Source organism: Nomascus leucogenys, chromosome 2, assembly GCF_006542625.1.
Source record: "Nomascus leucogenys isolate Asia chromosome 2, Asia_NLE_v1, whole genome shotgun sequence".
NCBI classification, from domain to species: Eukaryota; Metazoa; Chordata; class Mammalia; order Primates; family Hylobatidae; genus Nomascus; species Nomascus leucogenys.
The window spans coordinates 140785089-140806561 of NC_044382.1; the positions used below are offsets into that span (position 1 = coordinate 140785089).

The following is a 21473-nucleotide window of genomic DNA, read 5'->3' on the forward strand; positions in this document are numbered from 1 at the left end:
GGTGAAACCTCATTTCTACTAAAAATACAAAAAATAGGCTGGGTGCGGTGGCTCACGCCTGTAATCCCAGCACTTTGGGAGGCCGAGGCGGGCAGATTACAAGGTCAGGAGATGGAGACCATCCTGGCTAACATGGTGAAACCCCGTCTCTACTAAAAATACAAAAAAATTAGCCAAGCGTGGTGCTGGGTGCCTGTAGTCCCAGCTACTCGGGAGGCTGAGGCAGGAGAATGGCGTGAACCCGGGAGGTGGAGCTTGCAGTGAGCCCAGATGGCGCCACTGCACTCCAGCCTGGGCGACAGAGCGAGACTCCGTCTCAAAATAAATAAATAAATAAAAAATAAAATAAAAAAAATAATAAATAAATAAATAATAAATAAAAATACAAAAAATTAGCTGGGCATGGCAATGCACACCTGTGGTCCCAGATACTTGGGAGGCTGAGGCAGGAGAATTGCTTGAAATCGAAAGGCAGAGATTGCAGTGAGCCAAGATAGCACCGCTGCACTCCAACCTGGGCGACAGAGTGAGACTCCCATCTAAAAAAAAAAAAAAAAAAAGGGACTAGGAAACACAAACGAACAATAAACATATGAAAAAGTATTCATTATAAATCAAAGAAAAGCAAATTAAAACCCCAACAAAATACCACTACACACCTCCCAGAAAGACTAAAAATAAAAACTAGTAATAGCAAATGTTAGCAAAGATATGTAGCAAAGGAGGCCAGGCGTGGTGGCTCACACCTGTAATCCCGGCACTTTGGAAGGTCGAGGCAGGCAGATCACGAGGTCAGGAGTTCGAGACCAGCCTGGACAACACAGTGAAACCTCGTCTCTACTAAAAATACAAAAATTAGCTGGGCATGGTGGTGCACGCCTGTAGTCCCACCTAGTCGGGAGGTTGAGGCAGGAGAATCGCTTGAACCCAGGTGGCGGACGCTGTGGTCAGCCAAGATCGCGCCACTGCATTCCAGCCTGGGCAACAAAGTGACTCCGTCTCAAAAAAAAAAAAAAAATATATATATATATATATACGTAGGAAAAGAAACATCCATCCACTATTGATAAGAATACAAATTGGTACAACTATTTTGGAAAAAAAAAAAAGCCTCAAAAACAACCATTTACTGTAGTTGAAAAGATATGCTTACTCTATGGCCCAGCAATTCTACTTGTATGCAATAGAAATCCATGCAAAAGTATACCAAAAAATATTTACAATATTGCTTTTCCTTTATGTATTATAGCTTTTAAAAATTTTCAGTCACAACCTTACAGAAAAGTTCTAACTCTGTTTCAAATAATTTTTCCTGAATCATTTGTAAGTTGCCCACTTGATTCCTCATCAACCCAGAATATTTTCCTGCATATTTTCTGTAAACTAGAACCTTCTCCTATATATCAATCAAAATCAAGAAATTAATGTTGATACATTCCTACTATTTACTTTTTTTTTTTTTTTTTTGAGACAGAGTTTTGCTCTTGTTGCCCAGGCTGGAGTGCAATGGCACGATTTCAGCTCACTACAACCTCCGCTTCCCAGGTTCAAGCAATTCTCCTGCCTCAGCCTCCCCAGTAGCTGGGATTACAGGCATGAGCCACCACACCTGGCTAATTTTTTTTGCATTTTTTAGTAGAGGGGGATTTCTCCATGTTGGTCAGGCTGGTCTTGAACTCCTGACCTCAGATGATCCGCCCACCCGGGCCTCCCAAAGTGCTGGGATCATAGGCGTGAGCCATCGCACCCGGCGCTATTTACTCTTTAGACCACATTTAAGTTTCATCAAATGTCTTAATGTCCCATATAGCAAATTCAGTTCAGCGCCAGAGTTGCACTTGTCACATTTCTTTAGTTTCCTTCAGTAGGGAAGAGTTCCTCAGTCACGTCTTGCTTTTCGTGATCTTGACACTTTTAGAAGATTACAAGCCAGGTATCTTCGCAGTGTGCTTCAATTTGAGTTCGAAAATTTGCTTCCAAGCCCACTCACGTGGCTATTTGCAGAAGGCTTTAGTTCCTTGCCATGTTGGCCTTTCGAAAGTGCTACTTACAACACAGCTTTGCCCAGAATGAATGACCAAGACCATAAATTTTGCTGTATTCTACTGATCACACAGACCAACCATGGTATAATGCGTGATTACACAAGGGTGTACCAGGAGACAGACATCATCATAGTCCATCTTAGAGGCTGGCTATCACATCTGATATCTCTGAGTATCTTTGGCAGGAATAAAACAGAAGTGATGCTGTGTACTTCTCATTGTATCCTATCACGTTAACATAAGATTTCAATTTGTCTTCTTACTGATGATGTTCACTTTGATCCCTTGATTAAGGAGTATCTACCAGACTTCGCCACCGTGAGGTGTTTTTTTTTTTTTTTTTGAGACTAAGTCTTGCTCTGTCACCCAGGCTGGAGTGTAGTGGCGTGATCTCAGCTCACTGCAGCCTCTGCCTCCCGGGCTCAAGAGATTCTCCTGCCTCAGCCTACCGAGTAGCTGGGATTACAGGTGTGCACCACCACACTCAGCTAATTGTTGTATTTTTAGTAGATATGGGGTTTCACCATGTTGGCCAGGTTAGGAGTCTCGAACTCCTAACCTCAAGTGATCTGGCTGACTTAGCCTCCCAAAGTGCTGGGATTACAGGCAGAAGCCACCGCGTTTGGCCTGTAAAGTTACTTTTCACCCTTTTGTAATTGTGGCAGTTTTAAAATATGTTCACAAATTTTGTGGAATTGTAATTCCCCTCTCCTTGGGTGTGGCTTGGACTTCACAACTTGCTTCCAACTAACAGAATGAAGCAAGGTTAGGGAGTGTGACTTTGAAGACTAGGTCAAGTAGCTGCCATGTTATGAAGATACTCAAGCAGCCTCCACAATGACCCATGTGGCAAGGAACCTTACCCTGCTGTCAATAGCCATGTAAGTGAACCATCTTGGAAGCAGATTCCCAGCTCTGGTCAAGCCTTCAGATAACTGCTGCCCCTGCCAACATCCTGATAACAACCACATGGGAGAGCCTGAGTCAGAACCACTCGCCTAGGTCACTCCTCAATTCCTGACCCAGGGAAACTGTGAATTAATATTTATTGTTATAAGCCACTAAATTTTAGGAGTAATCTGTTACACAGCAATTGATAACTAATAATTATTTTGTGGGCTAATACTTGAAAGTCCGTAAGTATCCTACTCCTCATTAAATATTTAGTTCCTTTATTCATGAGTGTGGATTAATGTTTTTCCATTTTATTCAATGGGTTATAATCCATCACCGTCTTTTAGTCTGAGGCTCAAATTGTCACAGTTTTGGTCAGTGGGAGCCCCTTCAAGCTGGATTCTGTGTTCTTTTGACATGGCTCCTTTATTATTTGGGTATTTCCTTGATTTCTGGTACAAGAACAAAAAAATATAGGCTTAGTTTGTATTTTCCCTGCTCCAGCCCTGAAACCAGCCATTTCTCCAAGGTGCTCTGATAATGTTTGGAGCCAACATGGGTGCACACACGTGCTTGCTGTTACTGGGATATTGCTGCTCCTAGTTAGTGTCAGTGGATAGAGCTAGGGAACAAACACACCTACTCATCTGTCAAATATACACACTGACATCTATATTTAATATTTTGAAAACCATGACTTCACACTGATAATTTTAATTCTAACCCAATTTCACAGATTTTTAAATTTTTCTCCACTTGATCTTAGCCAAAAAGCCGAGAAGCAATTATTATTTATTTTTCTCTTTTTTTTTTCTGAGACGGAGTTTTGCGCCTGTGCCCAGGCTGGAGTGCAATGACGCAATCTCGGCTCACTGCAACCTCCGCCTCCCGGGTTCAATTGATTCTCTTGCCTCAGCCTCCCAGTTTGCTGGGATTACAGGCGCCTGCCACCACACCTGGCTAATTTTTGTATTTTTAGTAGAGGTGGGGTTTCGCCACATTGGCCAGGCTGGTCGTGAACTCCTGACCTCAGGTGATCCGCCCGCCTCAGCCTCCCAAAGTGCTGGGATTATAGGTGTGACCCACTGCGCCCAGCTATTTTTCTCTTCTATACTTCCTTCTTCAGGAAGAAACCTGGCTCCCACTATCCTTAATAGATTACTTATTTGGTCAATTCCCCTTATGTAACCAATTGCCCATTGTTGCCACTGCTGCCTCCTCCCCCATATCCTCTTAACTTCGCTTGGAGTCTGCCCTGCACCCCCACCCGCGACTCCCATTGCCAGGTGGGCCCCCCAGACACATTTCTCTTTATACTCAGGTTCCGGTACCCTATACCAAATTATACCCACTCACATACCCTGTGTGGATGTTCTCTCCATGAGGAGACAACTTTTGTTAAACTGCCTCGTGTGGACACCTTTCACCCAGCTTGGGATCTGACACCCTGCATTGGACTTCCCCACTACTGGATGACCTCTACAACCTGCTGACATCACAAGCCAGTTCAAGCTCCTCTGTAGGTGCTCTCCTGACCCCACATTCAGCTCTAATATTTCAAAGCCAAGTTGACCCTCTGCATAGACACCTAGTGTACTCTATTCTACCCAATACCTTTAGGATTGCATTGTTAAGGAAGGGAAGAGGAAGAACTATAAAAATGTCCATAGCATGATTTTTTTTTCATTTTTGAGACAGTGTCTCACTCTGTTGCCCAGACTGGAGTGCGATGGTGTGATCATGGCTCACTGCAACCTCAATCTCCTGAGCCCAAGTCATCCTTCCACCTCAGCCTCTCAAGTAGCTGGGACCACAGGTGCCCACCACCACACATGGCTAATATTTTTAGTTTTTGTAGAGATAGGGTCTCACTATGTTTCCTAGGATGGTTTCAAACTCCTGGCCTCAAGCAATCTTCCCACCTCAGCATCCCAAAGTGCTGGGATTTTTTTTTTTTTTTTTTTTGAGACGGAGTCTTGCTCTGTCTCCCAGGCTGGAGTGCAGTGAGCGCAATCTCGGCTCACTGCAAGCTCCGCCTCCCGGGTTCACGCCATTCTCCTGCCTCAGCCTCTCCAAGTAGCTGGGACTACAGGTGCCCGCCACCACGCCTGGCTAATTTTTTTGTATTTTTAGTAGAGACGGGGTTTCACCGTGGTCTCGATCTCCTGAGCTCGTGATCCGCCCGCCTCGGCCTCCCAAAGTGCTGGGATTACAAGTGTGAGCCACTACGCCCGGCCCAAAGTGCTGGGATTGTAGGCATGAGCCACTGTGCTTGGCAGCATGATTTGCAGTATCCTCAAAATTGGAAATAATATGAAAGTAGAACAGAAATTTGTGGTACAGAATACAGTGGAATACTTCATGGTAATAACAATGAATAAATTACAGCTTCATTTAACATAAGATATAAGATAGAATAATCCAAATTGAACGATTCTATACAAAGTTTAAAGAGACAGCCAGATGTGGTAGCTCACTCCTGTAATCCCAACACTTTAGGAGACCAGGTGGGTGGATCACTTGAAGCCAGGAGTTCGAGACTAGCCTGGCCAACATGGCAAAATTCTGTCTCTACTAAAAATACAAAAAATTAGCTGGGTGTCGTGGCACATGCCTGTAGTCCCAACTGCTCGGGAGGCTGAGGCCTATGAATCGCTTGAAACCAAACAGGAGGCGGAGGTTGCAGTGAGCCGAGATCGTACCACAGCCTTCCAGTCTGGGCAACAAAGTGAGAATCTGTCTCAAAAAAAAAAAAAGACAAAATTAAACTCTAGTGCACAGATAGTAAATAAACCAAGGCCAGGTGTGTTGGTTCACACCTGTAATCCCAGCACTTCTTTAAAGTTTTAAAGAAATCTTTACTCTTTCACTACATAGCTATATGAACTTCAGCAAGCTTTTTTTTTTTTTTTAATTACAATAGAGACAAGGTCTCACTATGTTGCCCAATCAGGTCTCAAACTCCTGGGCTAAAGCGATGCTCCCTCCTTGGCCTCTCCCTTTTTTTTTTTGAGACGGAGCCTTCCTCTGTCATCCAGGCTGGAGTACAGTGGCGCAATCTCGGTTCACTGCAACCTCCGCCTCGCAGGTTCAAACGATTCTCATGCCTCAGCCTCCCAAGTGGCTAGGACTACAGGGCGTGCCACCCTGCCCTGCTAATTTTTGTATTTTTAGTAGAGACAGGGTTTTGTCATGTTAACCAGGCTAGTCTTGAACTCCTGACCTCAGGTGATCCTTGGCCTCAGCCCACCTTGGCCTCCCAAAGTGCTGGGACTACAGGCATGAGTCACCACATCCAGCCTGCGCTGCATTTTTTTTTTTTTTTTTTTTTTGAGACGGAGTCTTGCTCTGTCACCCAGGCTGGCGTGCAGTGGTGCGATCTCGGCTCACTGCAAGCTCCGCTTCCCGGGTTCATGCCAATCTCCTGCCTCAGCCTCCCGAGTAGCTGGGACTACAGGCGCCCGCCACCACGCCCGGCTAATTTTTTGTATTTTTGGTAGAGACGGGGTTTCACCATGGTCTCAATTTCCTGACCTCGTGATCCGCCCGCCTCGGCCTCCCAAAGTGCTGGGATTACAAGCGTGAGCCACCGCGCCCAGCCTCTGCACTGCATTTTTATGGGCAAGAATCTTCTGCAATACTGTAAGTTTCCTATGACTTAAAGATTTGAGAAACAGTGCAAAGACAATGAAAGAAGCAGGTCCTCAAAGAGTCACATAGCCAGGAAGGGTGGACTAGACAGAGCACTCAGTAATCATCTTTTCTTTCTGTCCATTTCAAAGCCTTTCACGATTTTCCCTAAAAATGAAAATATGTGAGGGTGTTGGGGATGGGGGTCCATAGCCTTCTTTTCCAAGCTTATAGGTTGTCTTCTCCATATTGAGAAACCGATAGCTTGGGACCCTAGTCATTAAAAATATCCACCAGACATTGTGGAGTTTGTTTTTTATTGTTATAAATACGACATTCACAAATATCATCTAAAGCTCAGGTATGAGGCTGGACGCAGTGGCTTATGCCTATAATCCTGGCACTTTGAGAGGCCAAGGCAGGATCACCCGAGCTCAGGAGTTTGAGACCAGCCTGGGCAACACTGTCTCTAAAAAAAAAAAAGAAGAGACAGAGAGAGAGAAAACAAATGAAGCCCAGGTATGATTAACATATTTTATATTTATGTTTTAAACACTCACAACTCACAAATCACCCCTAAAATTACTAATTTTCCATAAAGATTGCTGAGTTAGACAAACATAATTTCAAAACAAAGATTACCATTTCTTTCTACCCAAATGAATTATCTATTCAAACAATATTCATTTCTATTTGCTAAGGTAAGGCTGAGGGATGTATTTTAACGGTACAGGCTTTTTACATGAAATGACGTTCTTTGATACCAAAAATACTAGGACACACTTGCCATATTGGCAAAGTTGTTTTTTTAATGCCTATTGTTGGCAAAAGCAGGGAATAACCACTCTGCAAATGGACACCGCTAGTGAGAATGTAAAGTGGCACAAATTTTTCAAAGGGCAACTGGTTAATATGCAACCAAAAAATTTTAAATGTGCATACCAGCCAGGTGCAGTGACTCACACCTGTAATCCCAGCACTTTGGGAGGCCAAGGCAGGTGGATCACTTGAGATCAGGAGTTCAAGACCAGCCTGGCCAACATGGTAAAACCCTATCTCTACTAAAAATAAAAAAATTAGCTGGGTGGGGTGGTACATCTGTAGTCCTAGTTACTTGGGAGGCTGAGACAGGAGAATTGCTTGAATCCCAGAGGCAGAGGTTGCAGTGAGCTGAAATCGTGCCTCTGCACTCTAGCCTGGGTGACACAGTGGAACTCCATCTCAAAAAAAAAAAAAAACAGTACATACCAAAAAGAGAACATAAAAGATGACCATTTATCTAAAAAATACCTAAGAATCCAAAAAATAGATCGACTAGGCCAGGCACAGTGGCTCACGCCTATAATCCCAGCACTTTGGGAAACAGGGGTGGGAGGATCATTTTTTTTTTTTTTTTGAGACAGAGTCTTGCTCTGTCGCTCAGGCTGGAGTGCAGTGGCGCGATCTCAGCTCACTGCAAGCTCCGCCTCCCAGGTTCACGCCATTCTCCTGCCTCAGCCTCTCCGAGTAGCTGGGACTACAGGCGCCCGCCACCACACCCGGCTAATTTTTTGTATTTTTAGTAGCGACGGGGTTTCACCGTGGTCTCGATCTCCTGACCTCGTGATCCGTCCACCTCGGCCTCCCAAAGTGCTGGGATTACAAGCGTGAGCCACCGCGCCTGGCCTGGGAGGATCATTTGAGCCTAGGAGTTCAAGACAAGCCTGGGCAACATAGCAACACCCTGCCTGTACAAAAAATAAAATTGTGGCCAGGAGTGGTGGTTCACACTTGTAATATCCCAGCACTTTGGAAGGCCAAGGCAGATCACTTGATACCAGGAGTTGAAGACCAGCCTGGCCAACACAGCAAAACCCCGACTCTACTGAAAATACAAAAATTAGCCTGTAATCCCAGCTACTTAGGAGGCTGTGGCATGAGAATCACTTGAGCCTAGGAGGCAGAGGCTGCAAGGAACCGAGATCGCGCCACTGTACTCCAGCCTGAGCCACGGAGCAAGACTCTGTCTTAAAAAAATATAAATTAAAAAAAAAAATAAAATTGCTGAATGTAGTGGGTTGCAGCTGTAGTCTCAGTTACTCGGGAGGCTGTGGTGGGAGGATCATTTGAGCCAGGAGTTCAAGACTGCAATGAGATATGATCATACAACTACACGCCAGCCTGTGTGACAGAGCAAAAGCCTGTCTCTTAATAAAAAAAAAGAAAAAAAAAAGAGCTACTAGAACTAATAAATTAGTAAGGTCAGAGGACATAAGATCATTATACACAAGACTACCAGCAACAACTGAAACTGAAAATTTTTTTTTTTTTTGAGACGGAGTCTCGCTCTCTCACCCAGGCTGGAGTGCAGTGGTGCAATATTGGCTCACTGCAAGCTCCACCTCCCGCGTTCATGCCATTCTCCCGCCTCAGCCTCCCGAGTAGCTGGGACAAGCGCCCGCCACTATGCCCGGCTAATTTTTTCTATTTATTTTTTTTTTTTTTCTGAGACAAGTCTCGCTCTGTCGCCCAGGCTGGAGCGCAGTGGTGCAATCTCAGCTCACTGCAAGCTCCGCCTCCCGGGTTCACGCTATTCTCCTGCCTCAGCCTACTGAGTAGCTGGGACTACAGGCGCCCGTCACCACGCCCGACTAATTTTTTGTATTTTTAGTGGAGACGTGGTTCACCGTGTTAGCCAGGATGGTCTGGATCTTTTGATCTCGTGATCCACCCGCCTCGGCCTCCCAAAGTGCTGGATTACAGGCGTGAGCCACTGCGCCTGGCCTAATTTTTGGTATTTTTAGTAGAGATGGGGTTTCACCGTGTTAGCCAGCATGGTCTCGATCTCCTGACCTTGTGATCCGCCCGCCTCAGCCTCCCAAAGTGCTGGGATTACAGGCGTGAGCTACCGCGCCCAGCCTTTTGAAACTAAAATTTTTAAAAAACACTATTACAATACTTAGGGACAAATCTGACAAAAGACGTGCAAGACCTCTGAAAACTACAAAAGACTGCTAAGAGAAATTAAAGATGACCTAAATAAATGGTGAGATATACATATGCACGGATCAGAAAACTCAATACTGTTAGGATGCCAATTCTCCATAGGTTGATCTGTACACTCAATGCAATCCCAGCTGAAATCGCAGCAGCTTTTGGTAAGCTAATTCTAAAATTTATCTGGAAATACAATCTAAAATAGTCAAAATAACTCTGAAAAAGAGCAAAATCAAACACGTGGTTTCAAGACTTATTATGAAGCTACAGTAATCATGACACTACCATAGACTTTATAAATACTGTACATTAGCCTGCCCTAAATTTATAAACTTTTTTTATTTCAATAATAAATTAATCTTAGCTTACTACAATTTTATTTTATAACTTTTTTATTTTTTGAAACAGAGTCTTGCTCTGTCACCCAGGCTGGAGTGCAATGGTGTGATCTCGGCTCACTGCAACCTCCGCCTCCCACGTGATAGTGATTCTCCTGCCTCAGCCTCCCAAGTAGCTGGAATTACAGGTGTCCACCACGACACCTGGCTAATATTTTGTATTTTTAGCAGATACGGGGTTTCCCCATGTTGGTCAAGCCAGTCTTGAACTCTGGACCTCAGGTCATCCACCCACCATGGGCCACCCAAAGTGCTGGGATTACAGGCGTGAGCCACTGCACCCAGCCTACTTTATAACTTATAAATGTTTAAAACTTTTTGACTCTTTTGTAATAACCATTAACACACAAACACATTTATAGCTGTACAAAAATTTTTTCTTTCTTTATATCTTCATTCTATAAGCTGTTTTCTATTAAAATTTATTTTTCTTTTTAAGCTTTTTTGTTAAAAACTAAGACACACACACAGTAGCCTAGGTCTACACAGGGTCAGGATCATCAAGATGTCACTAGGCAACAGAAATTTTTTTAGCTCCATTATAATCTTATGGGACAACCATAGAATTAATATATGGGATCTGTTATGTGGTGCATGACAATATAGAGAGAGATTCAGTTATGGCCTGCATGGTTTGGTATTGTTCAACTTTTTTTTTTTTTTTTTTTTTTTTTTTTTTGAGACGGACTCTCGCTCTGTCGCCAGGCTGGACTGCAGTGGCACGACCTCGGCTCACTGCAACCTCCGTCTCCCGGGTTCAAGCAATTCTCCTCCCTAGCCTCCCGAGTACTTGGGATTACAGGCGCATGCCACCACACCCAGCTAATTTTTGTAGAGACGGGGTTTCAACATGTTGGCCAGGATGGTCTCGATCTCTTGACCTTGTGATCCACCCGCCTCAACCTCCCAAAGTGCTGGGATTACAGGCATGAGCCACCACACCCGGCCTTGTTCAACATTTTTATAAATGCCTTGTATGAGGACACAAATGTACATATTTATCAAACCTGCAGTTGACACAAAGCTGAGAGGGATACCTAATAATGATGGATGGCTGAATCAGGATCCAAAAGGTCTTGACAGGCTGCAACTCTGTGTCGAATCTAACAAGATGAAATTTAACAAGGACAAAGGTAAGTCTGACACTTAAGTCCAGAAAATCAATACAAGGAGGGGAGGTCTGACTTAATGACAATTCAGGTAGAAAACAGGGTTTTTTAACTGACTAAAATCATAGCAAGGGTCAAAAACAAGGGAGTAAGAAAGAAGTGGGGTTTAACTTTATAAATATTATCTTTTTTTCAGATCAACATAAACTTTTAGATAGATTTGAAAAACACAACAGGCCACTTCAGGAGGTAAGTACACATTACTGGAAGTCTTCAAGCCAAGTTTGATGACGACTCTGGATGTTGAAGAAGGAGTAGTGGAATCTCATATAAGGTTTAATAGAAGAAATGACCCCAAATAGTGCCTAGACTCCATAATTTACTTAATATAGGTAGATGAAAGTACAGTTTACAAGGTAAAAATAATTAAATCAATTATTTCATTCCAATTGATTTAGTAGACTGACTAGTTAAGTCTCCAAAAGATCTACTGAATGAGGAGTTCGTATCTAGGCTTTTTTCCCGTTTTCTTCTATTAGTCCAAATACCTTTTTTTTTTTTTTTTTTTTTTTTAAAGAACGATAAGGCTCACACCTGTAATCCCAGCACTTTGGGAGGCTGAGGTGGGCAGATTACCTGAGGTCAGAAGTTCGAGACCAGCCTGACCAACATGGAGAAACCTCGTCTCTACTAAAAATACAAAATTAGCCAGGCGAGTGACACACGCCTGTAATCCCAGCTAAAGAAGGCTGAGGCTTTGGGAGGCCGAGGCGGGCGGATCACGAGGTCAGGAGATCGAGACCACAGTGAAACCCCGTCTCTACTAAAAATACAAAAAAAATTAGCCGGGCGTGGTGGCGGGCACCTGTAGTCCCAGCTACTTGGAGAGGCTGAGGCAGGAGAATGGCGTGAACCCGGGAGGCGGAGCTTGCAGTGAGCTGAGATTGTGCCACTGCACTCCAGCCTGGGTGACAAAGCGAGACTCCATCTCAAAAAAAAAAACAAAAAAAGAAGGCTGAGGCAGGAGAATCACTTGAACCTGGGAGGCGGAGGTTGCCGTGAGCCAAGATCATGCCACTGCACTCCAGCCTGGGCAACAAGAGCAAAACTCCATCTCAAAAAAAAAAAAAAAAAAAAATTGATTATAGTACTTTCTCATTTCTCATTACTAACTTAAAAACTATTTTAAATTTGTTGTTATGGAAGTAATATATGCTCCTTGTAAATAAAATTAAAACTTTTTGATGAATATAAAATGAAAGTAAAGGCTCCTCTCCTGCTTTCCCCCCAAATTCTCTTGGACTTCGCAAGCCTCTAAAGGCCCTCCTTTGCTGAATCCCTTGGAGACTTACACTCTGTATACCACAACAGTTTTTATAATATGCCACATGTTTGCTTCCCAACAAGACCAGAAGCTCCTTAAAGGTAAGATTTGTCTTTTACAATAAATCATGCAACTCATGTACCAAATACAGATACATTGTAGATATAAAAATTTGTTTAAGGCTGGGCACGGTGGCTCACGCCTGTAATCCCAGCACTTTGGGAGGCCGAGGTGGGCGGATCACGAGGTCAGGAGATTGAGACCATCCTGGCTAACACGGTGAAACCCCGTCTCTACTAAAAAAATACAAAAAGTTAGCCGGGCGTGGTGGCGAGCGCCTGTAGTCCCACCTACTCAGGAGGCTGAGGCAGGAGAATGGCGTGAACCTGGGAGGCGGAGCTTGCAGTGAGCTGAGATGGTGCTACTGTACTCCAGCCTGGGCGACAGAGTAAGACTCTGTCTCAAAAAAATAAATAAATAAAATAAAATAAAAAAATAAAAATTTGTTTAACTTTTGATACTTCTGAAACAAGAAATAGCAGTATTATTCAGACGCTAAGTCTTATTTTCACTTCATATTTAAAGTGGACATTGGTTTTGCCAATCCTGCATTCATTTACCTCCTCTGACCTATCCACCCTGGTCATCATTGGCTTATGGTCATCCATTCAATTGTACTGAAAGGAGAATAAGATCTCTAAATCAATCAGAGCTTCACAATCCCACAGGCATGGTTTAGCACAGGGCATGTAATCCAATCTAGACCAAAGAAGTGCAATCAACTTGAAGCTGAGAGAATATATAGGACTCTGGATACTGCAGCCATCTTGGGAGCAAAGAATAGAGCCTAGCCAAATATGGAGCCAACAACGAAAGAACAAGCATGAGAGACAGACAGGGAGAAATGGGACCCTGGTGACATCATTTAGCACTCCCTTTAAATATCATCATCCTATTTTTGATCTCAGAATTGTCTGACTTAATGGTGGGCGCAGTGGCTCATGCCTGTAATTCCAGCACTTTGGGAGGCTAATGTGGGTGGATCACTTGAGATCAGGAGTTCGAGACAAGCCTGACCAACATGGTGAATCCCCGTCTCTACTAAAAATACAAAAATTAGCAGGGCATGGTGGCGGACGCCTGTAGTCCCAGCTAGTCGGGAGGCTGAGGCAGGAGAATCATTTGAACCAGGGAGGCAGAGGTTGCAGTGAGCCAAGATCGCACCACTGCATTCCAACCTGGGCAACAGAGTGAGACTCCGTCTAAAAAAAAAACAAAAAAACAAACTGTCTGACTTCGAGCCTTCTTCCTTCACCAAGCTTACTATTCTAACTCCCTAAGTCTGTCTGTACATTTGAGGAACTCTTCTCATCAGGCCTGAAAGGGTACATGGAAAGGAGAAGAGAAAGAGATTATTTGAATTAAAAATACATAAAAAGATATACAGATAAACACACATATATATACTAGCAGACTTTGAGCTACATATAGACATGAAAATGGAGATGGCATGAAATATTTATGAAAAAGAGGCAGATGTTTGGATGTGCAAAGGCTGTTGGAAAAAAAAGCTTTATAAGAAAGGGGTTGCCGCGCGCGGTGGCTCACGCCTGTAATCCCAGCACTTTGGGAGGCTGAAGCGGGCGGATCACGAGGTCAGGGAATTGAGACCATCCTGGCTAACATGGTGAAACCCTGTCTCTACTAAAAATACAAAAAATCAGCCGGGCGTGGTGGCGGGCGCCTGTAGTCCCAGCTACTCGGGAGGCTAAGGCAACAGGATGGCTAAGGCAGGGGCATGGCGTGAACCCGGAGGGGGCGGAGCTTGCAGTGAGCCGAGATTGTGCCACTGCATTCCAGCCTGGGAGACAGAGCAAGACTCCGCCTCAAAAAAAAAAAAAAAAAAAAAAAAAAAGAAAGAGGCATCTGGGGTGACCCTTGCATTATTTGTCAGCTGTGAATCTCTTCTGCCACTCTCTCTTGTTCATTAGGCGTAATGGCCATCTTTCCGTTCTGTAAAACGTAAGTTTCAGGCTCAAAGCAATTATGCCACTATCCGGATGCTCTTTCTCAAAATCCTCGTATGACTGTTCCTTTTTCACCCTTTAAATCTCTGTTCAAATTCCACCTCTTCAGAGATGCCTTTCCAGTCCAACCAACCTAAAGTGGGCCTTTCCCTCTTTCCATCACAACAGCTTATTTCCTTCAAAGCTGTTATCACCAGCTGTATTTACAATTTGTGGTTTATCGACTGCTTCCATCACTAGAATGTAAGCTCTCTGAAAGCAAGGATTTTGTCTTGAACACCTCTTTTTATTTATACCCAATGTCTGGCACAGAACGGTAGGAACTAAATAAATTAATATTTATTGAAAGGGAGAATGAGTAGCAAAAGGTGATAAGATAGCCTGGGAAAGCAATCGGCATTGTAGGCAGGGTGTTCCTAGGGAAGGCGCTAGAATAAGGAAGTAGGAAAAGGCAGCTGGGCTGGACGACGCTGAATAGGAAACTGAAGGTTTACGTCGGCTGGAATAAAGGTGTCAGACCGGGGCTTCAGGGCTCCCCTGTCCACGCGTGGGGTTCGCGGAGGAGCATAAATCACTGAGTGACCAACTATGGGCGTTCCCTTCAGAGAAACCAAAAACGACAGTTGTCTTCAAACCCCGCTCTGTCCCGTGCCGCAGACTTTACGCGGCTGTCTTCCGCGAAATCGCTAACCCACGGTCACCAGACTTATCGCCCGGGCCCGAGCCTCTCGGGAGGCAGAAGCGTGTTTGAGAAACGGACATTCTCCGCCAGTCCCAATAGGGGTCCGAAACCAGCCCGTTGACGCGCGTTTCCCCGCTCCCAGCCCTCCAGTAGGCCCGCGCCGGATCCTTACTTACGCTTGTCTCCGGGCTATCAGCCGATGCATGGGAGTCGCCATCTTAGCGCGGTGAAAGCCGGCCGCGCAGGGTTTTGGGAAACTCCTCGGAAGGGCGGGGCTTCCAACCGGGAGGCCGTAGACGTAGGCGGGGCCACACCGGTCTCTAGGGGCTCTGGGGCAGCCTCCGCCGCAGTATCTTAGTGCGGGCTGGTGAATCGGAAGGGGAGGGGCTGGTGGGTCGGCAGGGGAGGGGCTGGAGGGTCGGAAGTGGAGGGGCTGGAGTGGCTGGAGGGTCGGGATGGGAGGGGCTGGTGGTCGGGAGGGGCTAGTGTCTCCAGTGTGGGTCTCGGGTTCTCGGGCCGAAAAGGGTTTCAAAGGATGATTACAGTCAAGAACATTATCTGTGGAAAATGAGGACAACATTCTCGAACGAGGGATACACATACAAAGACAAAGAATGAAACTGTGGTGTTCAGAAAACTAGAAGTAGTCTGGAGAATAGAAAGGAATTAGTTGACCAGGATTGGGACCATCAATTGAAAGAATGACTTTAGCAAGCCATAGAGTACAAACATATACGTTATTTCTGTTTTTTATGTATTTCACAGCGTTATTACAAGTACTAAATGGGACTGTATAACTAAACCCGCTTTGTCAAGCAGAAAAAGACTATACAAATATTTTAGAATATTTTAGCTGCATCTACATCTAACGTCAGCTCACGGAGCTATTATTCTCTTAAAACCCACGTTCTCTGAAATATATATGACTTTCTGAAGTGTGTGTGTGTGTTTCTGGGTCATCCATATTTTTTCCTTTTTTTTTTTCTATTTGGGACAGAGTCTCGCTGTGTCACTAGGCTGGAGTGCAGTGGCGTGGCGCGATCTCGGCTCAGTGCAACCTCCGGGTCCCTGGTTCAAGAGATTATCTTGCCTCAGCCTCCCGAATAGCTGGGATTACAGGCACGCGCCACCGTGCCCAGCTAATTTTTGTATTTTTACTAGAGACAGGGTTTCACCATGTTGGCCATGATGGTCTCGATCTCCTGACCTCATAATCCACCCGCCTCGGCCTCCTAAAGTGCTGGGATTACAGGCGTGAGCCACCGCGCCCAGCCATATTTTTTCAATTAATAATTAACACTTAAAATGTTTTAGGAGCTGAGGACAGAGCATTTGAACAAATAAAATCTGTGTACACATGGAACTTTCTACAGACAATGAATGAAGACTATTCCCATGGGCATAAGTACTCTAACGCAAAACATTTCAGAGTAAGGCATTAAAGAGTGATTAGCAGTTAGGGAAGGTGATGATGTGACCTTTGAGCACAACTTGTTCTTCAAAAAAATGGGCTCTTACATGTTGTGTTCTCCAGCTTGCTTTTTTCATTCCTCAGTGTATTTATGAAAATGTTTTCCCGGCCAGGCGCAGTTGCTCACGCCTGTTATCCCAGCACTTTCGGAGGCCGAGAAGGGCGGATCACCTGAGGTTGGGAGTTCAAGGCCAGCTTGACCAACATGGAGAAACCCCATCTCTACTAAAAATACAAAAAAAATTAGCTGGGTGTGGTGGTGCATTCCTGTAATCCCACCTACTCGGGAGGCTGAGGCAAGAGATTCGCTTGAACTCGGGAGGTGGAAGTTGCAGTAAGCCGAGATTACGCCATTGCACTCCAGCCTGGGCAACAAGAGTGAAACTCCATCTCAAAAACAAAAAAAAAGAAAAGAAAATATTTTCCCATGTCCACACATATAGATCTAATTCATTCTTTTTATACATTATGTTATGGATTACATGGATATTCCCCAAGTATCCAGCCACTACCCTATTGCTGAACAATTAGATCATTTACCACAACAACAGAAAGAGTAAATTTTTAAACAATCCCCCGTGTTGCCATAAGATGACGTCCTAGTAGGATTGCTGGGTCAAAGGACATGCACCCTGTTTTTCTTTTTTTTGAGACGGAGTCTACCTCTATTGCCCAGGCTGGAGTGCAGTGACACGATCTTGGCTCACTGCACCCTCCACCTCCCGGGTTCAAGTGATTCTCCTGCCTCAGCCTCCAGAGTAGCTGGGACTACAGGCGCCTGCCACCGTGCCTGGCTAATTTTTGTATTTTTAGTAGAGACAGGGTTTCACCATGTTGGCCAAGCTGGTCTCAAACTCCTGACCTCAGGTGATCCGCCTGCCTTGGCCTCCCAAAGTGCTGGGATTACAGGCATGAGCCAACGCACCAGGATGGCGCTATTGTTTTTTTAAAAAATGTTTTTACCCTTTATGTTTTACCATTGGTTATTGTAACTATTTAGGAAACCTCAGTGCTGTAACTGGTAAAAGTGGAATCTGGTACAAAAATCAAGTGTGGGTTTACCCTTGATGTGCCTTGGCATAAAACAACAAGAACTCTTCTTCCAGTAGCATAAAAGAATTTAACTAACTTGGCTGGGCATGGTGGCTCACACCTGTGGAATGCAGTGACATGATCTTGGCTTGTGGATCACTTGAGGTCAGGAGTTCAAGACCAGCCTGGCCAATATGGTGAAACCCCGTCTCTACTAAAAATACAAAAATTAGCCGGGCGTGGTGGTGTGTGCCTGTAATCCCAGATACTGGGGAGGCTGAGGCAGAAGAATTGCTTGAACCCAGGAGGCAGAAGTTGCAGTGAGCCGAGATTGCACCGCTGTACTCCAGCCTGGGTGACAGAGCGAGACTTGTCTCAAAAAAAAAAAAAAAAAAAAAAAAAATTACCCAGGCATGGTGGCACACGCCTGTAATCCCTGCTACTCAGGAGGCTGAGGCAGGAGAATCGCTTGAACCCGGGAGGTGGAGGGTGCAGTGAGCTAAGATCGTGTCACTGCACTCCACACTCTAGCCTGGGCGACGGAGCAAGATTCCATCTCAAAAAAAAAAGAAAGAAAAAGAAAAAGAATTTAACTAACTTGGCTAAATAGGGGAGTGGTTCAGAGCAGGGTGACCATTCATTTCGTAAAGAAGAGTCGCTATGCAAGGGGATTTGAGAGTGGCCACTCTGGGCCTCTGTGGGTAAGAAGCTCTGATTCTCCAAATGAAAACAGGATTGGCTCTTTCATCCACCTCTGGGCATGAGGGCATGAGTAGTGCCCGAAACTCCCCGGAATGAGGTGAGAGCTGCTTTCCTCAATTTATTTCCACTTTGCAAGAAGACCTAAAAACAAAATGCTCAAAAGTTGTGTCATGTTTCCTTATCTTCAGATGAAGCTGCTTGGGTTCCTTAAAGTCCTTGCACTTTGATGCAACACTTTGCTGTGACATAGATCATAAGGCTGTGTGATTGTGAGTCCAGGATTTGCTGGCTCCTCCGGTGATTTAAACTAGTCTGCAGTAGAAGAGAAGGAAATTGACATGCCAAGAGAAACAGAGATGAGAGACAGAAAAAGACCTACCTAGACTTGATTTGCTTTTCCTTTGATTATTTGGGGTTATCTCAGCTTCCTCAGTATATTCCTTTTTTTTTTTTTTTTTTTTTTTTTTGTGGTCCAGCATGATCTCGGCTCACTGCAACCTCTGCCTCCCGGGTTCAAACAATTTTCGTGCCCCAGCCTCCCAAGTAGCCGGGGTTACAGACATGCATCACCATGCCCGGCTAAATTTTTTTGTTTTTTCAGTAGAGATGGTATTTCACCATGTTGGTCAGGCTGGTCTCAAACTCCTGGCCTGAAATGATCCGCCCATCTTGGCCTCCCAAAATGTTGGGTTTACAGGCATGAGCCACTGCACCCGGCCTGCATTCTTTTTTTTTTTTTTTTTTTTTTTTTTGAGACGGAGTCTCGCTCTGTCACCCAGGCTGGAGTGCAGTGGCCCGATCTCGGCTCACTGCAAGCTCCGCCTCCCAGGTTCACGCCATTCTCCTGCCTCAGCCTCTCCCAGTAGCTGGGACTACAGGTGCCCGCCAGCGCGCCCAGCTAATTTTTTTTTGTATTTTTAGTAGAGACAGGGTTTCACCGTGGTCTCGATCTCCTGACCTCGTGATCCGCCCGCCTCGGACTCCCAAAGTGCTGGGATTACAAGCGTGAGCCACCGCGCCCAGCCGCTTTTTTTATTAAGATAGTTCAAGTTAGTTTTCTGTTTCTTGACCCCAAAGGATCCTTGACTTTATCACCAGAGGTAGGGTTTATCCTCATTTTACAAATAAAGGGACTGAGACTCAGGCATGTTAAGAGATTTGTCCAAGGCCCACAGCCTTGAGCTTTTTCCATTACACATCTATTCCTCCTTTCCAGCCAGTTTTGTTTGAGATAACATAAAACCAATTTCCTTATGTCAATTCAGATTCAATTGGAAGAAAAACAAAACAAAACTCCGACTAAATAAACAATGAATTTATTGGAAGTTTATTGGCTAGCTCATAGTATAGAAGTAATTGAACACCCAGGCCTTGCAAAGATCTTGAATCAGAAAAGTTCAGATCTCAGGACTGGGAACTTGTGTGCTTCCTCTTTAAACAATTGCCAGCAGATCATCAGGTTCAACCCCCTGCAGTATCCGTGTACCTAATATTGCCTCGGCTTGAGCCAAGGTCACACCACTGCACTCCAGCCTGGTAGACAGAGTAAGACTCTATCTCAAAAAGAAAAATACTAAATCAAGATTAAGTTTACATGGTGTGTAATGCAAAATAAAACAGTAATTACAATTTGTTTTATGAATAAGAATGGCAAGATAGCCTGTCTCCACAAAAAGCAAATATAGCTTAAGAACACTTTAGGGCCAGGCATAGTGGTTCATCCCGGTAATCCCAGCACTTTAGGGGGCTGAGGTGAGTGGATTGCTTGAGCCCAGGAATTTGAGACCAGCCTGGGCAAAATGGCAAAACTCTGTCTCTATCATATATATATATATATATGATAGAGCTATATTACGTATATATAATTTTTAATTTGTTTTTATTTATTTAATATTATTTTTGAGACAGAGTCTCACTCTGTCACACAGGCTAGAATGCAGTGGTGCGATCACAGCTCACCGCAACCTCCGCTTCCCAGGTTCAAGCAATCCTCCCACCTCAGCCTCCCAAGTAGCTGGAACTATAGGCATGTGCCACCACACCTGGCTAATTTGTGTGTGCACGTGTGTGTGTGTGCGCACCCAGGCTGCTCTTGAACTCCTGGGCTCAAGTAATCCACCAGTCTCAGCCTCCCAAAGTGCTGGGATCACATGCATATTAAAGCTTGCTTCAAATTTCCAAGTATTGCCAGCTTTGTAAATGTGTCCACTTTAGGTAGTACAGTACACTTGTCCATTTATTATATGTTGGACCAGGATTATTTCTGTGACAAAATATTCGTGTTCTGTCTCTGCATTTAAAAAATACTGTTTCTGGCCAGGCACGGTGGCTCATGCCTGTAATACCAGCACTTTGGGAGACGAGGCGAGCGGATCACCTGAGGTCAGGAGTTTGAGACCAGCCTGACCAGTATGGAGAAACCTCATCTCTACTAAAAATACAAAATTAGCTGGGCATGGTGGCGCATGCCTATAATCCCAGCTACTCGGGAGGCTGAGGCAGGAGAATCGCTTGAACTCAGGAGGCAGAGGTTGCGGTGAGCAGAGATCGTGCCACTGCACTCCAGCCTCGGCAACAAGAGCAAAACTCCGTCTCAAAAAAAAAAAAAAACTGTACAAACAATTTCTTTTCCATTTTCTCCAATGAAATTTTATTAGAGGTCATTTAAAAATCGATGTTCTGAAGGGCTTTTTTAAAATTTTAATTTAATTTAATTTTTTTTTGAGATGGAGTCTTGCTAAGTCCCCTAGGCTGGAGTGCAGTGGCACGATCTTGGCTCACTGCAACCTTAGCCTCCCGGGTTCAAGCGATTTTCCTATCTCAGCCTCCTGAGTAGCTGGGACTACTAGAGAGCAGTGGTGCATTCATAGCTCACTGTAGCCTCGACCTCCTGGGTTCAAGCCATCCTCCAGCCTCAGCCTCCTGAATAGCTGGGATTACAGGCATGTGCCACCATGCTTGGCTAATTAAAAAAAGTATTTTGGGGGGGATAGGGACAGGGTCTTGCAGGTTCACAACCACAAAAGCTGGTCTTGAACTCCTGGACTCAAGTGATCCTCCTGCCTCAGCCTCCCGAGTAGCTAGGACTACAGGTGCTCACCACCAGATCCAGCTAAAGAGTTTTTCATCATTGATAAATGCTCAAAGTGTATTTTAATCCCTGGCATTTTTATGTGAACATAC

At 44.7% G+C, this 21473-nt stretch overlaps 1 protein-coding gene across 8 annotated transcripts in view; it reads right to left on the bottom strand.

Moving 5' to 3' along the window:
* ZCCHC10 (zinc finger CCHC-type containing 10) overlaps positions 1-15455 on the bottom strand; it is a 31876-nt gene extending 16421 nt beyond the window's left edge. For 5 of the 8 annotated variants that reach the window (XM_012505418.2, XM_012505416.2, XM_012505415.2 and 2 more), the window contains exon 1: positions 15262-15455. In XM_012505418.2, coding sequence (XP_012360872.1) covers positions 15262-15302 — 41 coding nt within the window. In that variant the 5' untranslated portion in view covers positions 15303-15455. Of the gene's footprint in view, positions 1-10980; positions 11047-15261 lie in introns of all 8 variants that reach the window. The other 3 variants (XM_012505413.2, XM_003259957.4, XM_012505417.2) reach the window with 1 other exon arrangement.
* Positions 15456-21473: the final 6018 nt, after the last annotated feature.